General features: G+C 37.0%; 2 protein-coding genes across 3 annotated transcripts; both read right to left on the bottom strand.

Moving 5' to 3' along the window:
- Nucleotides 1–342: 342 nt before the first annotated feature.
- LOC113499244 (G protein-activated inward rectifier potassium channel 3-like) lies at nucleotides 343–7,521 on the bottom strand. Its single transcript, XM_026879641.1, has 9 exons — nucleotides 6,436–7,521; nucleotides 5,366–5,492; nucleotides 3,885–4,073; nucleotides 3,157–3,228; nucleotides 2,753–2,860; nucleotides 2,117–2,223; nucleotides 1,703–1,855; nucleotides 1,293–1,412; nucleotides 343–1,010 (listed from the first exon to the last, which is right to left on the bottom strand). Exons 1-9 carry the CDS (start codon nucleotides 6,981–6,983, stop codon nucleotides 680–682), a joined length of 1,755 nt encoding a protein of 584 aa, XP_026735442.1. The 5' UTR covers nucleotides 6,984–7,521; the 3' UTR covers nucleotides 343–679.
- Nucleotides 7,522–8,145: 624 nt separating this feature from the next.
- Nucleotides 8,146–19,330, bottom strand: LOC113499245 (inward rectifier potassium channel 4-like). 2 transcript variants are annotated; one of them, XM_026879642.1, is made up of 8 exons: nucleotides 19,010–19,330; nucleotides 14,459–14,530; nucleotides 11,703–11,813; nucleotides 11,299–11,405; nucleotides 11,016–11,165; nucleotides 10,229–10,348; nucleotides 9,616–9,726; nucleotides 8,146–8,983 (listed from the first exon to the last, which is right to left on the bottom strand). In XM_026879642.1, the coding sequence occupies exons 1-8, from the start codon at nucleotides 19,106–19,108 to the stop codon at nucleotides 8,851–8,853; spliced, it is 903 nt and encodes a 300-aa protein (XP_026735443.1). In that variant the 5' UTR covers nucleotides 19,109–19,330; the 3' UTR covers nucleotides 8,146–8,850. The 2 variants fall into 2 exon arrangements, with proteins under 2 accessions (XP_026735443.1, XP_026735444.1); XM_026879643.1 differs by having other exon boundaries at nucleotides 9,616–9,717.
- Between the last annotated feature and the right edge of the window lie 6 nt (nucleotides 19,331–19,336).

Here is a 19,336-nt window from a genome sequence, read left to right as displayed (position 1 = left end):
TCAACGACCCCTGATACGACAGATGTTCTTACACATAAATATTATTAAGACTCGCACTGTATAACTGTTTGGACATGTTGCAACTCATAGCAGGATAAATAAATAAATTTAAAACGGTAAACAAGATTTATTTCGATATTATACTTTAATTAATTAAGGAAAAATCAAAATAATAAATAAATTATGAAGATTCAAGTTTTAGTTTTGTATCGGTCATTTTGAGGTCTTGGTAGCTTTCAACCTCCTTTTAAAGTATAACTTTTACCATAAAAAATACCGCATTTCTTTAAGTGTTTGTTATAGACCCATATTCATAAGAATGTCATACATTAAAAGAGTACACTTGAATAAAAATATATATTATCATAAACAGACGTATATACATTTTAAGATACAGACTGTCAATCTAATGGTAACAAAGTTTTGAGCAATCTAATCACTAACAACTAATATAGATTTATAAATAATGCAATGTCCTTAATTGTACATAATTTACCATTCTAAAAGTATTTGTACATCTTAAATTAATGTTCTTAACAAGGCTTTTCCTGTAAATTCAAACCTTTAAAGGCACCAAATTTCTTCCCTACGTAAATGATATTTTTGTATAATAAAAATGCTTTTTCTAGACTAGAAACCCAATAAATGTCCTTAAACCTAAATCTTCTTTACAATTCTTCTAGAAGTCTCTCTTCTCCATTTGCTGAACATACTTCTCCGGTCGGAACCTTTTGAAATTCCACCCGAAACTCCTTTGTGTAGCATTCCTATTGAAGGAAGGGGAAGAAGGAAGAGAATCTCCTACTTTCGAAAGGGTAGAAGAATCTTCTTGTAAAGAGAGATCGGTGGGAGAAACGGAGATGTTGGGAGTCGAGAGGAGATTGGTGGAAGTTTTTAGGTCCTCTTCGAACTCCTTCATGTCTCGTGCGCTGCAGAGAGGGGTCTCGACTTGCTCTACGCTGTTCAAGTTTTCTTCATCGATCTTGTAAGATTCTTCCCTTTTGTCATAACTGTAGGAGAAATTGGAGGTTTTATAAGAAGGTTTGTAGATTGGTTTAGATAACAATATTCTTTATTGTACACCATAGAATTACAAGAGTAATTAATTAATGAATTAGAGGCAGATTTTTGTTGGGTATGTAAGTTATATAAATTCTTAGTGAAAATAGTGATGACTTAGGGTTAATCTTAAATTAAAATTAATGCATTATTCTATTGGCTTTTTTTAAATGTCTTAAAGTAAAATGGATACCTCCCTTAGATACCGTTTAAGATACATTGTCGCTACTTACTGCACAACGTTCTTGAACCTATATCCCCAGATGATCTCCTTAGACAAGTACGAGGTCCTGCTCTGCGTAGTGGTACCCATACTCTTCGAGGCTCCCGTCAAACAGACCACGATCTCAAACCTGGAAGGCGCAAAGAAAGTGGCTTATAATTTGCCCTTTATATATCTGTACTAGAATACGATAGATACTTGTAATTTTCATTTTAGACACAAATAAGTACATAACATGAAATTGGACAAAGTAGCATAAAGTCGCGTGGCACATCTTAGACAGTATTGATTTAAACGTAAAACAAAACTACATGAGGCTCACATTTGAGATAATAGTTAAGATTTGAATAACCAGCTAAAATGTTATTTAAACGTGGAACTAAAAATAATCAGCTAGTTAGAAACAGTGGTCCTGTGTACCTGTAGTCCATCATATCCTGAGCGGAGAAGTCGTAGAGCGGGCTCTCGGCGTCGATGACGTGCACTATGGTGATGGGCCACAGCAGGAAGGCGCGCGCCTCCTTCAGTTTCAACTGCTGGATGTAGTTCTGGACTAGCTCGCCTTCCAGGGTACTGGAATTCATATTTTGAATCCGTCAGATTTTGTTGAGCTTGTCCTACGCGGGAATCGAACCTGTGATACGTCGTGCTTAGTGGGTTTGGCGTGCTGACCTCCACCACTCGGCTATCAGTGCAGGTGAAATTCTAAGAAAAAAATACATGCTTGGGCAAGTTTTTGATGAGGTGGAAATGCATGCCAAAGCTTGTCATATAAAAATTAACTTAAATAAATATTAAGAAAAACCTGTCGAATCAAATGAAAACTAGACTTACCGGATAGGTTTGAGGATGTAAGCAGTGATGGAGCTTCCAATGATGTGCACGTGAGCCAGGTCCCAAACCCTGAACTGGAGGCACAGCTCACCGTCTCGACGGCATATCTGTGAAAAATAAATGAATTTTATCAAAACATGGAGCATCACCAACCTCTGGACTAAAGTAGGGGCTGTAATAGAAGTCAGCTTGGATCTCATCATCATCATCATAACGACTGTAAATCTATTTAGTTAGCCTTCGCAAAAGTTTGGCTGCTTTCGGAATATGATAAATTATGTGGTATTCATTAAGGTAACTACAACCTCCATACAGGCATACACGTTATTAAAACAACCGAGAGAGAATGGGTACTCATAAACCATCGCTATATTATATTTGTATTTATAGTGTTAGTTTGAAGTATGTTGCGTCTGTCTGTCTGACCTATGAAAGTGATTGCGGTGTGCATTACTTGTAAAGTGACTCGTATGAGGTAACTTTCGTAAATGTGTCATTTCAACCTTGTTTTACAGGTGTAGTGTCTCAAATGTCATTGAATACCAAATATAAGTGGGTACTATCGGATGAATCGGAAAAGCTTTAATTTAAACCTTTTTTAATATCTTTTGCTGTAAGTATATTCAAGTAACATACCGCCGCCTTCCTGCTGAACCCTACGGACGATACGTGCCGGTTCGGTCTGATGAGCTTCGTGAACAACAAACTGGAGAGACCGCCCGACAGGGCCGTGCCCGCTACTATCTGTAATGTTTTGAAATATGATCACACTTTTGTACCTCCTCAATTATTCTAAGACTAATAAGTGTAAAGCCATTGGTGAGCCGGATTAACGGTTTAGGGACGCATATTACGAGTATTAATCGGGATTGGCTGACTAGTTTCGGACCCAGACTATGACGCGAAAGATTGCCTCGTGAACCTGTCGCCGCATGATTCGCTGTTTGGATGCAAAACTATTCGAGCGATACCGATAAATACGCGTGAGTAAACATTGTTGAAATTGTTCTTTTGGGACAATTGTGATAACCGTTACTTACTTCTGCAACCATGATGATGATAGCTTCCGGACATTCTTCGTTGGGGAATCGTGTGCCGTACCCAATAGTCATCTGTTCAAAAAAAAATTGTCTATTAGATACACTATTTCTCTCAACTTATAACATCCATGGAATACTTATAAAAATAAAGTGAGCATATCATCATTGGCCTATCCTTTTTCCCAACTATGTTGGGGTCGGCTACCAGTCTAACCGGTTTCAGCTAAGTACCAGTGTTTTACAAGGCGCGACTGCCTATCTGACCTCCTCAACCCAGTTACCTGGGCAACACAATACCCGTTGGTTAGACTGGTTGTCAGACTTTTTTAGGCTTCTGACTACCTGTAACGACTGTCAAAGATGTAGGAATATCAGCCGGGACCCACAATTTAACGTGCCTTCCGAAACACGTAGGAACTCGTTATGACAAAGATGGTCACCCATCTACGGACTAACCGCGTCAAAACCTGTGATAGATTCACTTATGCAGTTATAGCTTAGCCACGAGCTTCTCAAAAAAAAGTGAGCATATGACATGGAAGTAAATAAATTACTGAAACCAAGAACATCTTTCCTTACTTGTGACATTACTAAATGACGTAGGTACAGTAAATGAAAGAGCATGTAATTTGGACGGTATATACTCATAGCTGTGTTTGCGCAGCCAGCTTAACGCTGACACGTACACACATCATATCATAGAAATATTCACGAAACCTGTTATTTACCTGAGTTTCCACAGACATCATAAGCAGTCCGGCAAAAGAGGTGGTTCCTGTGACGCAGTGCTCCTTCCCATCTCCGATGTCCTCTGCGTAGGAGGAGGCCACGGCGTACCAGATGGCGGCGAACACGAACCAGAAGATGAAGTGGGCGGCCACCATCATGAGGAGAATGAAACGCCATTTGCTGTTGATCTGAGGAATGAGGATGAGGATCATGTTTATGAATTACTTTCGAAGGATATTGACGAATGTGATCTGCGCAAGATGGCTGGCAGGAGCTGGATTCGAACAGCCGAAGATAGATCTCGATGTTGTGCAATTGGGGATGAATATGAGCTTATTACGGTGATGATATTCAGATTCCGGGTGCGAGAGCAAGGTTTCTCCTGTCACTTCTTATTTTCTATCGATTAGTATTCATATTGCATATAAAAATAGCTGTCGCTAAATAAATTTATGTTTTTTAACTTAAAAATAGTTTGACAGTTTTAAGTGCGGTATATTAACGAAACTTTTAAAAGATGTTCTTGTAAAGTTCTACCAAAGGTGTATTAACTACCGCGTAATTCCTCATTCACTTAATGTGTAACAAATCTTTGTCCATTTTTAGGGTGTCGCGGGTAACGTTACGTAAAATTCTGGCATTGTCCTATCTTATATGTACTCAATAAGTATACATATACAAAATATAGACCTCCAAAATTGAAAATCTAAAAAAAATAACAAAACTCAGAAACGACTTATCAAGTAACATGGTGTCTCGAAGTCCCGGTTGCCAATAAAGACGTGTAGATAAGTATTGTCGCGTCCGTATCGATTGTTTGAAGCCAAACAATGAATCACCGTCAATTATTCGGCCCTAATGCATTCGTCTCACACCTCAAAGCTTTCACTGACTTTTACTTGATCGAGCTCGTCAAATGAAACGAATCCGTGCCCTCAAGTAGGTTTATAGTACCTCAACGTGTGAAGAAAGTTAAGTTCTATATACCGAGTTAATTCTTTAACAACGGTTTTTACAACCGGACAGTAAGTTATTGCAATAATTACTGTTTTCAATTGTTAAGTCCCTTACGTCCACTCAATCTCAAAGTCCACAGGCAAACCTAGATTCGATAAATATCAATGACATATGAGTTGAATGGTACAGTTTTTTTTACATTTCCTAATATTTCATTACGTCTTAAAACTGGCTTTTTAAATGGCCATGAATAAATATGTCGGTATAATCTGATAGTTTTTGTGTGAATTATAATAGTTAAGTATCCATAAATAAGGCTGTCTAGATTATAGTTTTAAGCGACTTAAAAAAATGGAGGTTCTTAGTTCCTTTGTTTGTATGTATGTTTGTCCACGATTATCTCGCGTTTGACTAAAACAATTTGGATGCGGTTCTCAGAAAAGTATTTATGAATTATAGTTTCTTGCTCTTTTTTCTCTAAATCTATATATCTATTATTTCTCCATTTAGAAGCTACACTTACAATGGTAGTGATAATATCTCGCATATACTTGATACTCTTAGCAGATATGTTGCTTCTGACTGGTACGTTTTCTTCTCCGTTCTTGAGAACCACTCTTCTGGAACGATTGGGTCGTCCATGTCGCCGCCTGTAACGGAATAGTTATCACTGTTCATAAACTGTTCACTGTTTTCAATATCTAATCCTATACTGTATTTTTCTCTCATTTTGTGTTAACGTAATTGGTTATTCGTGTTAGCATAAACAAGAAAATTAAATTAATTATTTCCTAAATAAAATAGAAATGTAAACGACGTCTGATATACATATTATTATTTGTTTTATTAAATCTATATTTTCCGAGGCATTGGGTAGACGTTTTCAATGTTAAGATATCATATACGCCAAACCTGCTGAGGGCGTCGTGTGGGTTTGATTCTCGTGTAGGACAAGCATTTTTGTGGTCTACAGACACTTGGTTTTAAGCCTGCTTATCATTGTTTACGTGACTTGTATTTTTGTAAAGCCCCCACGGCACAAGGATTAAATTCCTTAGTAAATGCGTCGTTATTGGGAATAATAAAAAGACAATAATTTTACTTTACTTCCTGTAGGAGGCATTCCGAGGATATGTAAAAAATAAAAAAATGCAGGAATACTGTGACTGTAAATTGAGGTATAAGCTATCCTATCTTTCAAGTTTGAAAATTTGATTGAAATCGCAATTGTGGTTTAGAAGTCTATTGCGGACAAACAACGTAACACCTAATTTTTATATGTTAGATAATGAGAAACTAACACCGACAGTTAATTTAGTTGAAGTAACACATGTGTAAACTATTTGCATTTTTCCGATATATTTTTCTTTATCTTTGTATTATCTTATCCAAATTCATGGTTCGGACTAACTTGCCTATTGCTGATATGATTCAGAGGTTACTTTTAAAATGACTAAAATATAAAAAATACGTGATTTACCGAAACTTGTGGAACCGTGACAGCGCACAACGTTAAAGAGATGCTGATAGGCCCTCTGAATTTGGTGCCAATGACTTTGACTTATAAAATTGTCATTGAGAAATATTACTTACCGATGAGTCGCCCTCTTTCTCCGACTATAAGGAGTGGAATATCCAAACGTAGCCTCCTTCCTCTCATAGAGACTATCAGTACCACCAAATGTCTCGATAGTATCATAAATATCATTAGTATTCGTTTCAATACTGGAGCTAGCTATAGGCACTGTCGTATCATCAGAAATATTTTTAGTTACATCAGAACTCTTGGTTGTATCTTCGACATCAATAGTCATGATCAAACCATTATCCGTATGTTCATCCTCACTGGAATAGTGAGAAGATTCTTGAGAGCTTTCATCGATTGGAACTCTTAGAAAGTTGTTCGTATCCACGTTAGTCACTACATTTGGGAAAGCGATTTCTTTTCCTTCAACATACGTTTGTGATATCCTGTATTGCTTCTTCAGTTCTTCGTTGAGGTAAACCTCATTGTTTCCTATTGTTGGGATTTCTATTGAGGATCTTCCTGAGCAGTTGCCAATGGCTTCGGAATAGCTGAGTGAGCGTTCGAGAGCTCGGTTTCTACTGCCTCGGCGAGGTACTTCTGGTTCGTAATTCATTTTTGTAAGACAAAAATCTTTGCTTTAGAAGATTTTTATTTTATCTCACCTAAGTAACTTGTTTGATTCCCAAGGTCGGGAGTAAGCAATCTTTGCTGATACAGTAGGTCAAGTACAAGCTGATGTTAACAAGGATCTATTTGAAATAGGTGGGAGCGACCATGTTGGCTTTTCCGAATGTCATGTTGCTTTAATCACATTACGTTTTATTATATTTGATCACAACAATCTAAGTTTGTCAGGCTTTAGGATTTCTGATCACCTGCCTGGTTGCAGCAAGCATTAGGTCATAAATAATTTTGCTGTCGTAACTTTTAATAATATCAACACACTTTCCTTTTCTATAAAGCACGCAGAATCAATTCTCTAATTGCGTATTAATTATCACTAGTATTATCTTCATCTACACCTTTCTTTTTACTTTTAAAACTTCTTCTACCTCACCTTGACCTAACAAAGCTTCATTTAAATCACTTTTTAGTTCTATATCACTAATATATTGTTTTATTTTACGTTTGTCCACTTGTTTCACTAGAAGATGGTTCAGTACTGGTGCTATCTCAAGATAACGAGCACACCTTTATCCGAAGATAAGAAACAAATATATTTGTTCTTGATGTTTTGATCTGATGTGGCCTACTTCGTAGTGCGTTGACTTGAATTAGTTCTTTTAGCCCTTTTATGATTTGTTATTATTGTGCTATTTTTTACTACTAGCAATGACAGACTCAAGACTGCCACCTACACCAGTTTTAACGTTATCTTAGATTGAAAGTTTTACTTTAAAAAGTTTTTTTTTTGTATTTTGTCTCTTGGGGATTCCTCTTGTTTTTTTTTTAAACATTGAAGCCACATTCATTGAAGTGATTCGGGGCTCGAACTCATTAGGGGTCAAGCATACCTAGGGGGTTTGATATTGAGATCAGTACCACTCGGCTATCTGTGTAGTCTGTCCTTGTTCATAAATACTTAAATCGGTAATCATAATAGAAAAGTAAAAAATATATGCTTGCAAAATGCATTATTTCATTTAACTTTATAATGATAGCCATGAGTTTTTGCCCCTGCTCTTGCTGCGTGTCTAATACTGAAGATTAATTTTATTATGGTTTTTACAATATAGGTATATGTAATAAAAATCTGTGAATGAAACAACAAAAAATATTTACAATATACATATATTTAGTCCAATTGTTTCGAATAATAATGGGATTGATAACAATTATCTCTAATTAATACTTCCTATAATTCTTTTAATTCCTAAAGAGTACCTTTGAAATAAACTAATTAAACCTAGTAATCTCTTTAATGTTCTACAATACTAGAATAACACAGATATACAAGACTTATCTCGGTTTCTTTGCAAACAATACAAACACCTTGATTGAAACAGAAAATATACAATCTAAGATTTTATTTGCGTTAAAATAAAAAAAAACAATTCCTGCAATCAAATTTCAATTAAATCCTTGTGTGTCACATGCACAAAGACATCCAAACTCAGAGCTACTCGTAGGATTCGTGCATCACACAAATGCTTGTCCTACGTGGGGATTGAACTACATCGCGCGAGTCCTTGGCGTGGTCTTAATACTGACTAAATGACAGTCAAGACTCTGTACTTCTCTTATCCTATCTCTAAAAAGTTGAAACGATCTGGAAAAATTAACTTGGTACTGACAGTATAAAGTTATTGAAGACACGACGAGTTTACATACATTACATTTATTTGGTCAATTGTTTAATATTCTTACCAATATGACCCAAGTTTTGTCCACCACCAGTCTTTCGGTTTCAACATACAACCTTCAGGTCTACCTGGTGCCATACCACAATATATTTATAAAAAGTTATGCCGACAGTATTATTATGCCTTATTGGATTTTTTCCTGAAGGATGAGGACCTCTCGAGATGGAAGGAGGACACGGTCTCGCTGAAGTGTCCCCCCGGGGTGCGCGGTGTGCCCGGTACAGTTGAGTCTGATTTCACCGGCGTCGTGCTGAAACCAAAATCAAAAGTTTTTATTTCAAATAGGCCGTTTTAATTAAAAGCAATTTTAAAACATTACAATATTGACTCTAGTTGCTCGGTTCCAAAGTGATAGATGCAAAAATTCTTATGGAGAGTAACCGGCGAGAAACTCCATTTAACGCTGAAACAGGAGATTTAATAATAAAGTTACATTCAGCAGTTCGCTTGCTCAGCAAGAATTATTTGAGAGCTCGCAGTAGTTATCAAGTATAGTAGTAAAAAATGGCCAATGCCTAAGGATGATCAGCAATAGAATTTGACTTTCCGTGGACCACTCATAAGTAACTTCTGCTTGTTATGTTATAATACAAATATGCTGTCAGGGCATATCTTGGCTTAAGGGGTTAGACAGGCTTTTGTTTTTTGGTATAACCGGGGTATCCTCATGGATACCCTCTCTCCTTGGAGGCTCGGCTAGTATCAGACTCTTACTGACTAAAACCTGAACCGCCTTGCAACGTCATCCGCGTTGTGTGGCGGTGTATGGCAATGCGTTGCAATCATCTAAAAACCGACTGAGGCCTTCCGACGATTAGTCCAGAATTTTGGAAAGGGTATTTACTGCAGATTCCTAAAAGCAAAGAAGTTAGTACAACTCACGTTCTGTCCAGCTCCATGGCACTGCAGTACGGCGTGTCCACTGGCTCCAGCAGGTCCAGCTTCTTGTGGTCGATCACGTACTTCTGCTTGTGCACGTCATACCTGCAAACCCTTTACGTATACTGTTTACGAAATTTCTAGTTTGGGTAGCTGCTCCACCCATTAGGATTCGTCTGTTTTTCATTATCGGTCTAGCCTTTTCAAAACTATGTTGGGGTCGGCTTCCAGTTTAACCGGATTCAGCTAAGTACCAGTGTTTTACAAGGAGCGCCTGCCTATCTGACCACCTCACCTCAGTTACCTGGGCAACACGATACCCCTTCGTTAGACTGGTTGTCAGACTTTTAAGCTTCTGTCTACTTGTAAGGACTGTCAAAATTTCTATGAAAAGCAGCCGTGACTCACAATTTAACGTGCCTTCCGAAACACGGAAAAACTCGTTATGACAAAGATGGTCACCCATCTACGGACCAAACGCGTATATAGCTTAGCCGCGAGCTCCTCTTAGGAATCGTATTTTTTTTAATGGTGAAATATCCAATCAATGATACTGTCCCTTCTGCATAAATACTTAGTAATCAACACAACCCTGCATCACCGTGTCTCAACTCACTTGACGACGGCGGGGAAGCGGTACCCCCAGGCGATCTCCTTCGGCAGGTACGACGTCTGGCTCTGAGTGAACGTGCCCATTGACGCTGATGCACCCTTCAGGCTAACTGTGATCTCGTAACTGAAAGATAATATGCAAACTCTAAAGACTAGCACTGGAATGGTCAATAGAGGTGACTTGAAGAAAGGTATTAAAGTAATTCTTATGATAACATTTTTTACGACGCGGATTTTTTTTGTTTTTTTAATAAAAACGACTCCCACACTAAGGAATTTAATCCTTGTATCGCGGGGGGTTTCACAAACATACAAATCACATGCACAATGACACCCAGACTCAGAACAAGCATTAGTGGATCACCCAAATGCTGGTCCTACGCGGGGACCGAACCCGCGACACGACGCGCACAGTGGGTTTGGCGTGGTGACCTCAACCACTCGGCTACCCGTGCAGCCGGATTCATATTTACATATTTAAAAACGGTTTACGCACGCGTCGCACGTGACTAAATAAAAAGTTTAAATAATTCTTAACACATTATTATTGTCAACAACTGGAAATAAAATTGACGAGATGCGTAAATAATTTAACCCGTAGGTTCCAAATAAAAACGCCTATTGGTAGGTCCTATAGAATACTTGAAATGTCATCGAAAGAGTCGAGAGGTATCAATACAATATTAACCTAAAATTTAATATTACTAGTACTTCACTGCTAATAATTTTAATCCTATCAATACTACACAGAGCGGCATAGACTTACAGTGAGAGCACTTTATTATCCTCACCTGTTATAAGCAATCAGGTCTGGAGTGTATCCATAGAGCGGGCTGTTCTCATCTATGACGTGCACCAGCGTCACCGGCCACAGCAGGAACTGTCGCTGCTGGAGCGACAGGCTGCGCGCGTAGTACCGGATCACTTCGCCTTCTTTCGATCTGAAGCAGCAATGTATATGGAACATTTCAATTGACACTGCAGGGTAAAGTTTTTAATACAACTTGGTATATTTGACGACGTTTTAGTATAGCAGCCTTAGTAAATGTTTCTAAGTATGTGCTGTATGATCACCTATATGTGTTAACGAAGTGTGCGGTGAACTCGGAGCTGATGATATGGTCATAGTTGAGGTCCCAGGCCCGGATCATGAGGCACAGCCGCCCGTCACGCATACTGATCTGAAAAGATATAATAACTTGTCTTAAAGTAACAACCTACATTGAAAACGATATGAGTGATCTTTTATAACATTTAAAGTTTCTACCAAAACAGAATTTTAGACTTGCCGTTGCAGACTGCCAGTTATCTATTAGAAAATCTAAAACGAGCCACGGTTCCAGTGGATGACTTGATGTGTGAAACCTTGTTAATGGTGTTTTGATTACTAAATAATTATTTCATAAATTTCTCAGAATACACATAAAGAACCTTAACAGTTTAAAGTGCATAAAGAACAAGAAGAAAATCGTCCTTACCACAGCCTTTTTGCTGAAGCCAACGCCATCTCTTGAGAGTTTTTCTGGGCGCGTCAGTTTAGCATACACGACACACGTCAATACCCCTGATAGACCGGTGCCCAGGATTAACTGAAATGATATTTTTGCTACAATAATAATTAAACTCGTTAGATAAAGAAAATTACAACCAGAACGAAATAACTAACTCCATCTAGCGACAATCAGACGCAGTACTTTCACAAGTTTCTATATAAGTAAACTAGATGTCTCTAGTAGCATCGTTTATTTGTTTACACATTACAGTGATTTACAATCTATAACACCGTTACATAATAGCACGTTTTCCTTTATTTCAGCGAACAATGGTTCAGCCTTTAGTGTAGTAAATAAATAGTATGTTAATGTCATGTACAGTCAGTAACACAAGTTAAAGAACACAGACCGATTCACAAAATAACAGCTTTTTTCAGAGATATTGTGATTTTGACTATACGAATGGTAAAGTAAATTATTGTTACCCAACAATAGGTACCTACGAAATCAGTTCATTGAATTTGGGTTGATATTATTTTTTACCATTTCACTATTTTGAGCTGATCTTGCTTACAAAATAATATAATTGAAAATGTACTTGTATTTTGACGCTGATATTACTTCAGATGTATGTTACGTAATATTATATGTGTATGCATACATACAAATAATTGTATAAGTTCGGAATGTCGACAGGTATTAGTGAACTAACACTCTTACTTATGTAGTATTTAAACAATTTTTAAGATAAAACATGTTTGTTATTTCAACTGGTGGCAGAGCACTGAGCAAGAGTTTTACATTATGATGACGTTACATAATACTTTAAATTATTATTTTTTTTTTTATTTTTTTTTCTAATACACTTACATGTTTCTTTACATAATATGTAGCCACACAACGCAAACCTCTCAGGGTTTATCTGTGTTGTGGCGAGTCGCTTTGTACACACTCCAATAATTGTTATTATAAGTGGTTAATGCTGTGTCAGGAAACGCTTACATTTGTACTTATAGCTTTTCGAACCGGTCATATACAGTATTTGCAATTCTTCAGGAAATTTATTTAAAAGGAAAGGTATTAAATATTCTGCCACCCTCATTCCATAAACATTGTTAAATTTTGGTAGTATGTATTTGTTTTGGAGTGGTATTGTTCTCAATGTTTCCGGTCTTTTTTTTTCGATTAACAGCTCAGGTCTATTCACTTCCGTAAGAGTAAAGAATTTAACTTTATTGAACACATTCATAACATTACAATGTTTAAATAGATCGTTGTCATTGTTTTTAAATTTGTTGACAATATGTTTCGGTGTAATAACTTTTAATATCCTTAATTGTAGCTTATAAATATCTGAAAGGTATGTGTGATAAGTTCTTCCGTAGCTGCTTAATCCGTAGTTAATAACCGAATCTGCTAGGGCCATATATAACATTCTAAGCGTTTTGTAAGGTAGTTTATATTTCAGTATACTGAGTTTAGCTAAGATGGATCTCAATTTATTACATACGTAATCTTTGTGTGGACCCCAGCAGAATCGATTGTCAACAATTAAACCGATATACATATGTTTATCAACTACTTGCAATGGCCGGCACCTGCAAGCTTTAGGCGAACTATGTAAACAAGTATGTTCATGGGCTATAACTGTAGGTATAGTGGAGCACTTATTGTGTGATGAGTGTATGTGTACAATTTTTGTTTTTGTCGCGTTTATTACTAGACCTACGTCATGAGCCCATTTACACATTTGGTCGAAACTGCGTTGAAGTGAAGCCTCAGCGTCTAGGATATTTTTACTAGCGACCAGAATACACGTGTCGTCTGCAAATTGGTATATGGAGCCTGAATTTATGGCATTACTCATGTCATTAACATATAGCAGGTATTCTGTCGGGCCTATGATGGAGCCTTGGGCTGTTCCTTGAGTAGATAGAAGTTTTGTACTGTACTCATTTTCTATTTTGACTGTGTTATATCTGTTATTGTGATAGTTTTTTAAGAGTTCTAATAGTGGACCTTGTATTCCATTTTGTGATAATTTGTCAAATAATGTATTATAACGGAGCATATCAAAAGCTTTACTAAAGTCTATAAAAACCGTTAAGACATGTTTTTTATCATTTAAATGTTGATTGACTTCTTCAGTAAACGCTCGTAGTAACTGTGTAGTGCTTTTATTTTTCTGAAATCCATATTGTTTATTGTTGATTATTCCATGTGTTCGTAAGAAAGTATTTATCTCCTTACCAATGTAACGTTCTAAGATTTTATCGATACAAGACAATATAGTAATGGGACGATAGTTATTAACGTCGTCCCGTGGTCCCTTTTTGTGAATTGGCCGTATCACCCCTATCTTTAAAAGGTCTGGATACGTACCAGTTTGCAAGCAGCGATTAATTAAATGTGTAATTACTGGGATTAGGTTAGTCGCTGCATACTTAATATCTTTGGCCCGTATCCCATCGTAACCAGGTGTTTTCCTATCGTTTATTTGTTAAATAAACAAATAATGTTGTATTAAATATGTTTTTTGTAGAATTCGCGATCAATCAAAAACTATACGAAAATTTGTTTTTTGCCCAAACGTATAAGCAAGATACTCGTTATATTGGCGGCCAAAAATAAAACTTTTGAGACTGCATTTAACTGTTGGAATTTATCAATTGCAGTCACTGCCTTCTTCACCGGACTATGAATTATTAAAGTTTAGTTTTAGGTTAATATTATTGACTTACTTGCATAATGAAAAGGAATATTGATTCTGGACACTCCTCGTCTATAGCTCGATCTCCGAAACCGATTGTAGTCTGAAAAGGAATCATATTAAATGATTAAGATATTGTCACGAAGCGATATAACGAATTCCGATCTTTGATTCACTATAGGAAGAACCTTATAAAAGATGTTTTAGTCTTTCGTTAGATTTATTTATCACATAACATTTTCATCATAACATTTTGCACAAAATGGGAGGACATCGTGTGCCATACATTAAAAAAGGAAGTCGAAGATAAAGATTAGTTTACATCATAGGGCTTGGAGAAGGACTAAAAACATAATGCTTTTGTCTGTCCGTTAGCACCTTTTAGAGGGGATCCCATGACAGGCACAGCATGAAAATCATCATGTCACGATGTAACCAAGCTTAGTCCGCCATCCGTTAAAAATATTTCAGTAACCGGTTAAAGATTCTTCCAGTTCAACGTCTGGAACGCAATTCTCAGTCATGACTCATTAAGCCCAATCTTTTTCCGCCAAAGGCTAAATTGTGGCAATCAAGGACTATTGAGAGCTGGCCCCGGCTTCCTGCTTTACAGGATTAGTCGCAAACAGCGTTGATAACTAAATTGTTGATGGCTTTGTCAACTCCGTATTGTATGCACTCGTGTGGATCGTTGAGACGGACTTTTTAACTGGTGACATTATCCTGGGTTATTTCTGCTGTTTAAGGTGAACGATCTTAAGAAAACTCCAGATTGAAGTCGCATTCATAACAATAGCTCCCTGGAATGTTTTTTGGAGATGTCATTGCATTCTTCTCTAGATCCCTACGTAGGATTTTAGACAGGCACTAAGACATTCTATATGTGATGTTTATCTTAATAAGGTAAGAATAGAAGCCGAATTCAATATAGCTGGAATAAGTCAAGACAGAGAAACAAAAACTATTAATTAATATTTCGATTCGAAAAAAACAAGTCTAAGAATATTATAAAATGAGTTGCTGCTATTTGTAAGAATATTCTTTGATGCGTCTACAATTGCAAGACTTATGGCTGACAGTCGTGATCAGAGTCCACACACCTTGAGACAATGAGGATGACCACAAGCATCCTCTCGCTTCTATTTCGGGTCCCGTAGTTACTAATGATGAATCTATTTCAAGTGTGATTGCGTGCCGTAGTTAGCGCCCACGTATAATGGTGCAAATTGAAGATGAGAGCGATTTTATGGATGGTTTAGTGTCTTCGTAGATTTCAGATAGGGTTTTAAATGAGGGCTTGGAGAATCTCTCAGTAGTGCTATTAGAATGAGATAGGGTGTGACTTTTTTCTTATGATGCCCAGTATTTGTCACACTCTTTGGACCCAGAGTAGACCATAGCTGTTATAGTTGTAGCTGCAGTGATTTTATCACTGTTGTTAATTTCATTTAAATAAGTCACCCTCATTTTACATGATTTCTGATTTCAACTCCAAAAATGTCAAGGAGCAGTTTTTCTAAAATTATATTTGTTTTATTTAACCCTAGAAAGATAATCATATTGTGACGTACGTTAAAGATAATCATGCGTAAAATTGACGCATGTGTTTTATCGGTCTGTATATCGAGGTTTATTTATTAATTTGAATAGATATTAAGTTTTATTATATTTACACTTACATACTAATAATAAATTCAACAAACTATTTATTTATGTTTATTTATTTATTAAAAAAAAACAAAAACTCAAAATTTCTTCTATAAAGTAACAAAACTTTTAAACATTCTCTCTTTTACAAAAATAAACTTATTTTGTACTTTAAAAACAGTCATGTTGTATTATAAAATAAGTAATTAGCTTAACTTATACATAATAGAAACAAATTATACTTATTAGTCAGTCAGAAACAACTTTGGCACATATCAATATTATGCTCTCGACAAATAACTTTTTGCATTTTTTGCACGATGCATTTGCCTTTCGCCTTATTTTAGAGGGGCAGTAAGTACAGTAAGTACGTTTTTTCGTTACTGGCTCTTCAGTACTGTCATCTGATGTACCAGGCACTTCATTTGGCAAAATATTAGAGATATTATCGCGCAAATATCTCTTCAAAGTAGGAGCTTCTAAACGCTTACGCATAAACGATGACGTCAGGCTCATGTAAAGGTTTCTCATAAATTTTTTGCGACTTTGAACCTTTTCTCCCTTGCTACTGACATTATGGCTGTATATAATAAAAGAATTTATGCAGGCAATGTTTATCATTCCGTACAATAATGCCATAGGCCACCTATTCGTCTTCCTACTGCAGGTCATCACAGAACACATTTGGTCTAGCGTGTCCACTCCGCCTTTAGTTTGATTATAATACATAACCATTTGCGGTTTACCGGTACTTTCGTTGATAGAAGCATCCTCATCACAAGATGATAATAAGTATACCATCTTAGCTGGCTTCGGTTTATATGAGACGAGAGTAAGGGGTCCGTCAAAACAAAACATCGATGTTCCCACTGGCCTGGAGCGACTGTTTTTCAGTACTTCCGGTATCTCGCGTTTGTTTGATCGCACGGTTCCCACAATGGTTAACTTATACGGTTCTTGTAGTAAGTTTTTTGCCAAAGGGATTGAGGTGAACCAATTGTCACACGTAATATTACGACAACTACCGTGCACAGGCTTTGATAACTCCTTCACGTAGTATTCACCGAGTGGTACTCCGTTGGTCTGTGTTCCTCTTCCCAAATAAGGCATTCCATTTATCATATACTTTGTACCACTGTCACACATCATGAGGATTTTTATTCCATACTTACTTGGCTTGTTTGGGATATACATCCTAAACGGACACCGTCCTCTAAAACCAAGTAACTGTTCATCTATGGTCAAATGAGCCCCTGGAGTGTAATTTTGTATGCACTGATGGATAAAGAGATCCCATATTTTTCTAACAGGAGTAAATACATCGTTTTCTCGAAGTGTGGGCCGTATACTTTTGTCATCCATTCTAAGACATCGTATCAAAAAATCAAAACGATCACGACTCATTACAGAGACGTACACCATTGACAAAGATCGATCAAAGAGGTCATCTGTGGACATGTGGTTATCTTTTCTCACTGCTGTCATTACCAGAATACCAAAGAAAGCATAGATTTCATCTTCATTCGTGTCACGAAATGTAGCACCTGTCATAGATTCCCGACGTTTCAATGATATCTCAGCATTTGTCCATTTTACAATTTCCGAAATTATCTCATCAGTAAAAAATAGTTTGAAGCATAAAAGTGGGTCATATATATTGCGGCACATACGCGTCGGACCTCTTTGAGATCTGACAATGTTCAGTGCAGAGACTCGGCTACGCCTCGTGGACTTTGAAGTTGACCAACAATGTTTATTCTTACCTCTAATAGTCCTCTGTGGCAAGGTCAAGATTTTGTTAGAAGCCAATGAAGAACCTGGTTGTTCAATAACATTTTGTTCGTCTAATATTTCACTACCGCTTGACGTTGGCTGCACTTCATGTACCTCATCTATAAACGCTTCTTCTGTATCGCTCTGGACGTCATCTTCACTTACGTGATCTGATATTTCACTGTCAGAATCCTCACCAACAAGCTCGTCATCGCTTTGCAGAAGAGCAGAGAGGATATGCTCATCGTCTAAAGAACTACCCATTTATTATATATTAGTCACGATATCTATAACAAGAAAATATATATATAATAAGTTATCACGTAAGTAGAACATGAAATAACAATATAATTATCGTATGAGTTAAATCTTAAAAGTCACGTAAAAGATAATCATGCGTCATTTTGACTCACGCGGTCGTTATAGTTCAAAATCAGTGACACTTACCGCATTGACAAGCACGCCTCACGGGAGCTCCAAGCGGCGACTGAGATGTCCTAAACGCACAGCGACGGATTCGCGCTATTTAGAAAGAGAGAGCAATATTTCAAGAATGCATGCGTCAATTTTACGCAGACTATCTTTCTAGGGTTAAAAAGTATTTTATCTAAAGCACATCGCGTTTCTCCTATACCTTATATCCTATAGAATACTCAGTACTGGGGACCTTATAATGCAATATAAATGAGTGGCGTCAGTGGGCGATCCAAGTAAATCCGGCTAACACAATAACTGGCAATCTGATTGTATATCCGTTTGTCTGTTGTAAACGTCGCGAGAATTAAGGGCAATGGTTTATGTCTGGCTAAGTGATTATCATTGCCGTTTGAACTAATGACCACATTGCAGCATTGTTCAAATTGCCATTATCAACGTATGGAGAAGTTGTAAAGATTTTTTATGGCAGTAGAACAAAAGCTCACACAAATAAAATTTAATTATTTGTACCTAACTAAATCCGAAAGTGAAGAATTAATTTTGGGAAAAATATGATGAACGTATTATAAATCCACGAAATATTATAAATAAAGTATTAGGGGGAAACAAATGAAGGATGAAATAACACTTTCAAATAAGAGAGGGTTTCTGTTCTCATTTTTAAATGAGATTAATAGATGGTTCGTATCTGTTGTCAAGTGAAATACTCATACTCAAATCTCACCTGAGCCTCAACGGATGCCAAGAATATAGTAACAAAGTCCTTTCCTCCGGTGACGCAGGTCCTCTTGGGCGGGTCGGGCTCGAAGTCGTAGTGGGCCATGGCAGTGATGTACCAAAAGACGGCGAAGACCAACCAGATGGCGAAGTGAACCACAATGGTGCCGATGACGATCCATCTCCAACGTAAATTGATCTGGAAGAAGTATCAAATAATTAAAGATCAACAAAAGTATAGATAGAGTGACTGCCAATATGAGCCTTTAGGGTAGGTAGCTTAGTATTACCATTATAGTATGGTAAATTTAAGGGAACTATAACACTAACGATA

This window comes from Trichoplusia ni, chromosome 12, assembly GCF_003590095.1.
Source record: "Trichoplusia ni isolate ovarian cell line Hi5 chromosome 12, tn1, whole genome shotgun sequence".
In the NCBI taxonomy this organism is placed as follows: Eukaryota; Metazoa; Arthropoda; class Insecta; order Lepidoptera; family Noctuidae; genus Trichoplusia; species Trichoplusia ni.
This window is presented reverse-complemented; position numbering and strand designations above follow the sequence as displayed.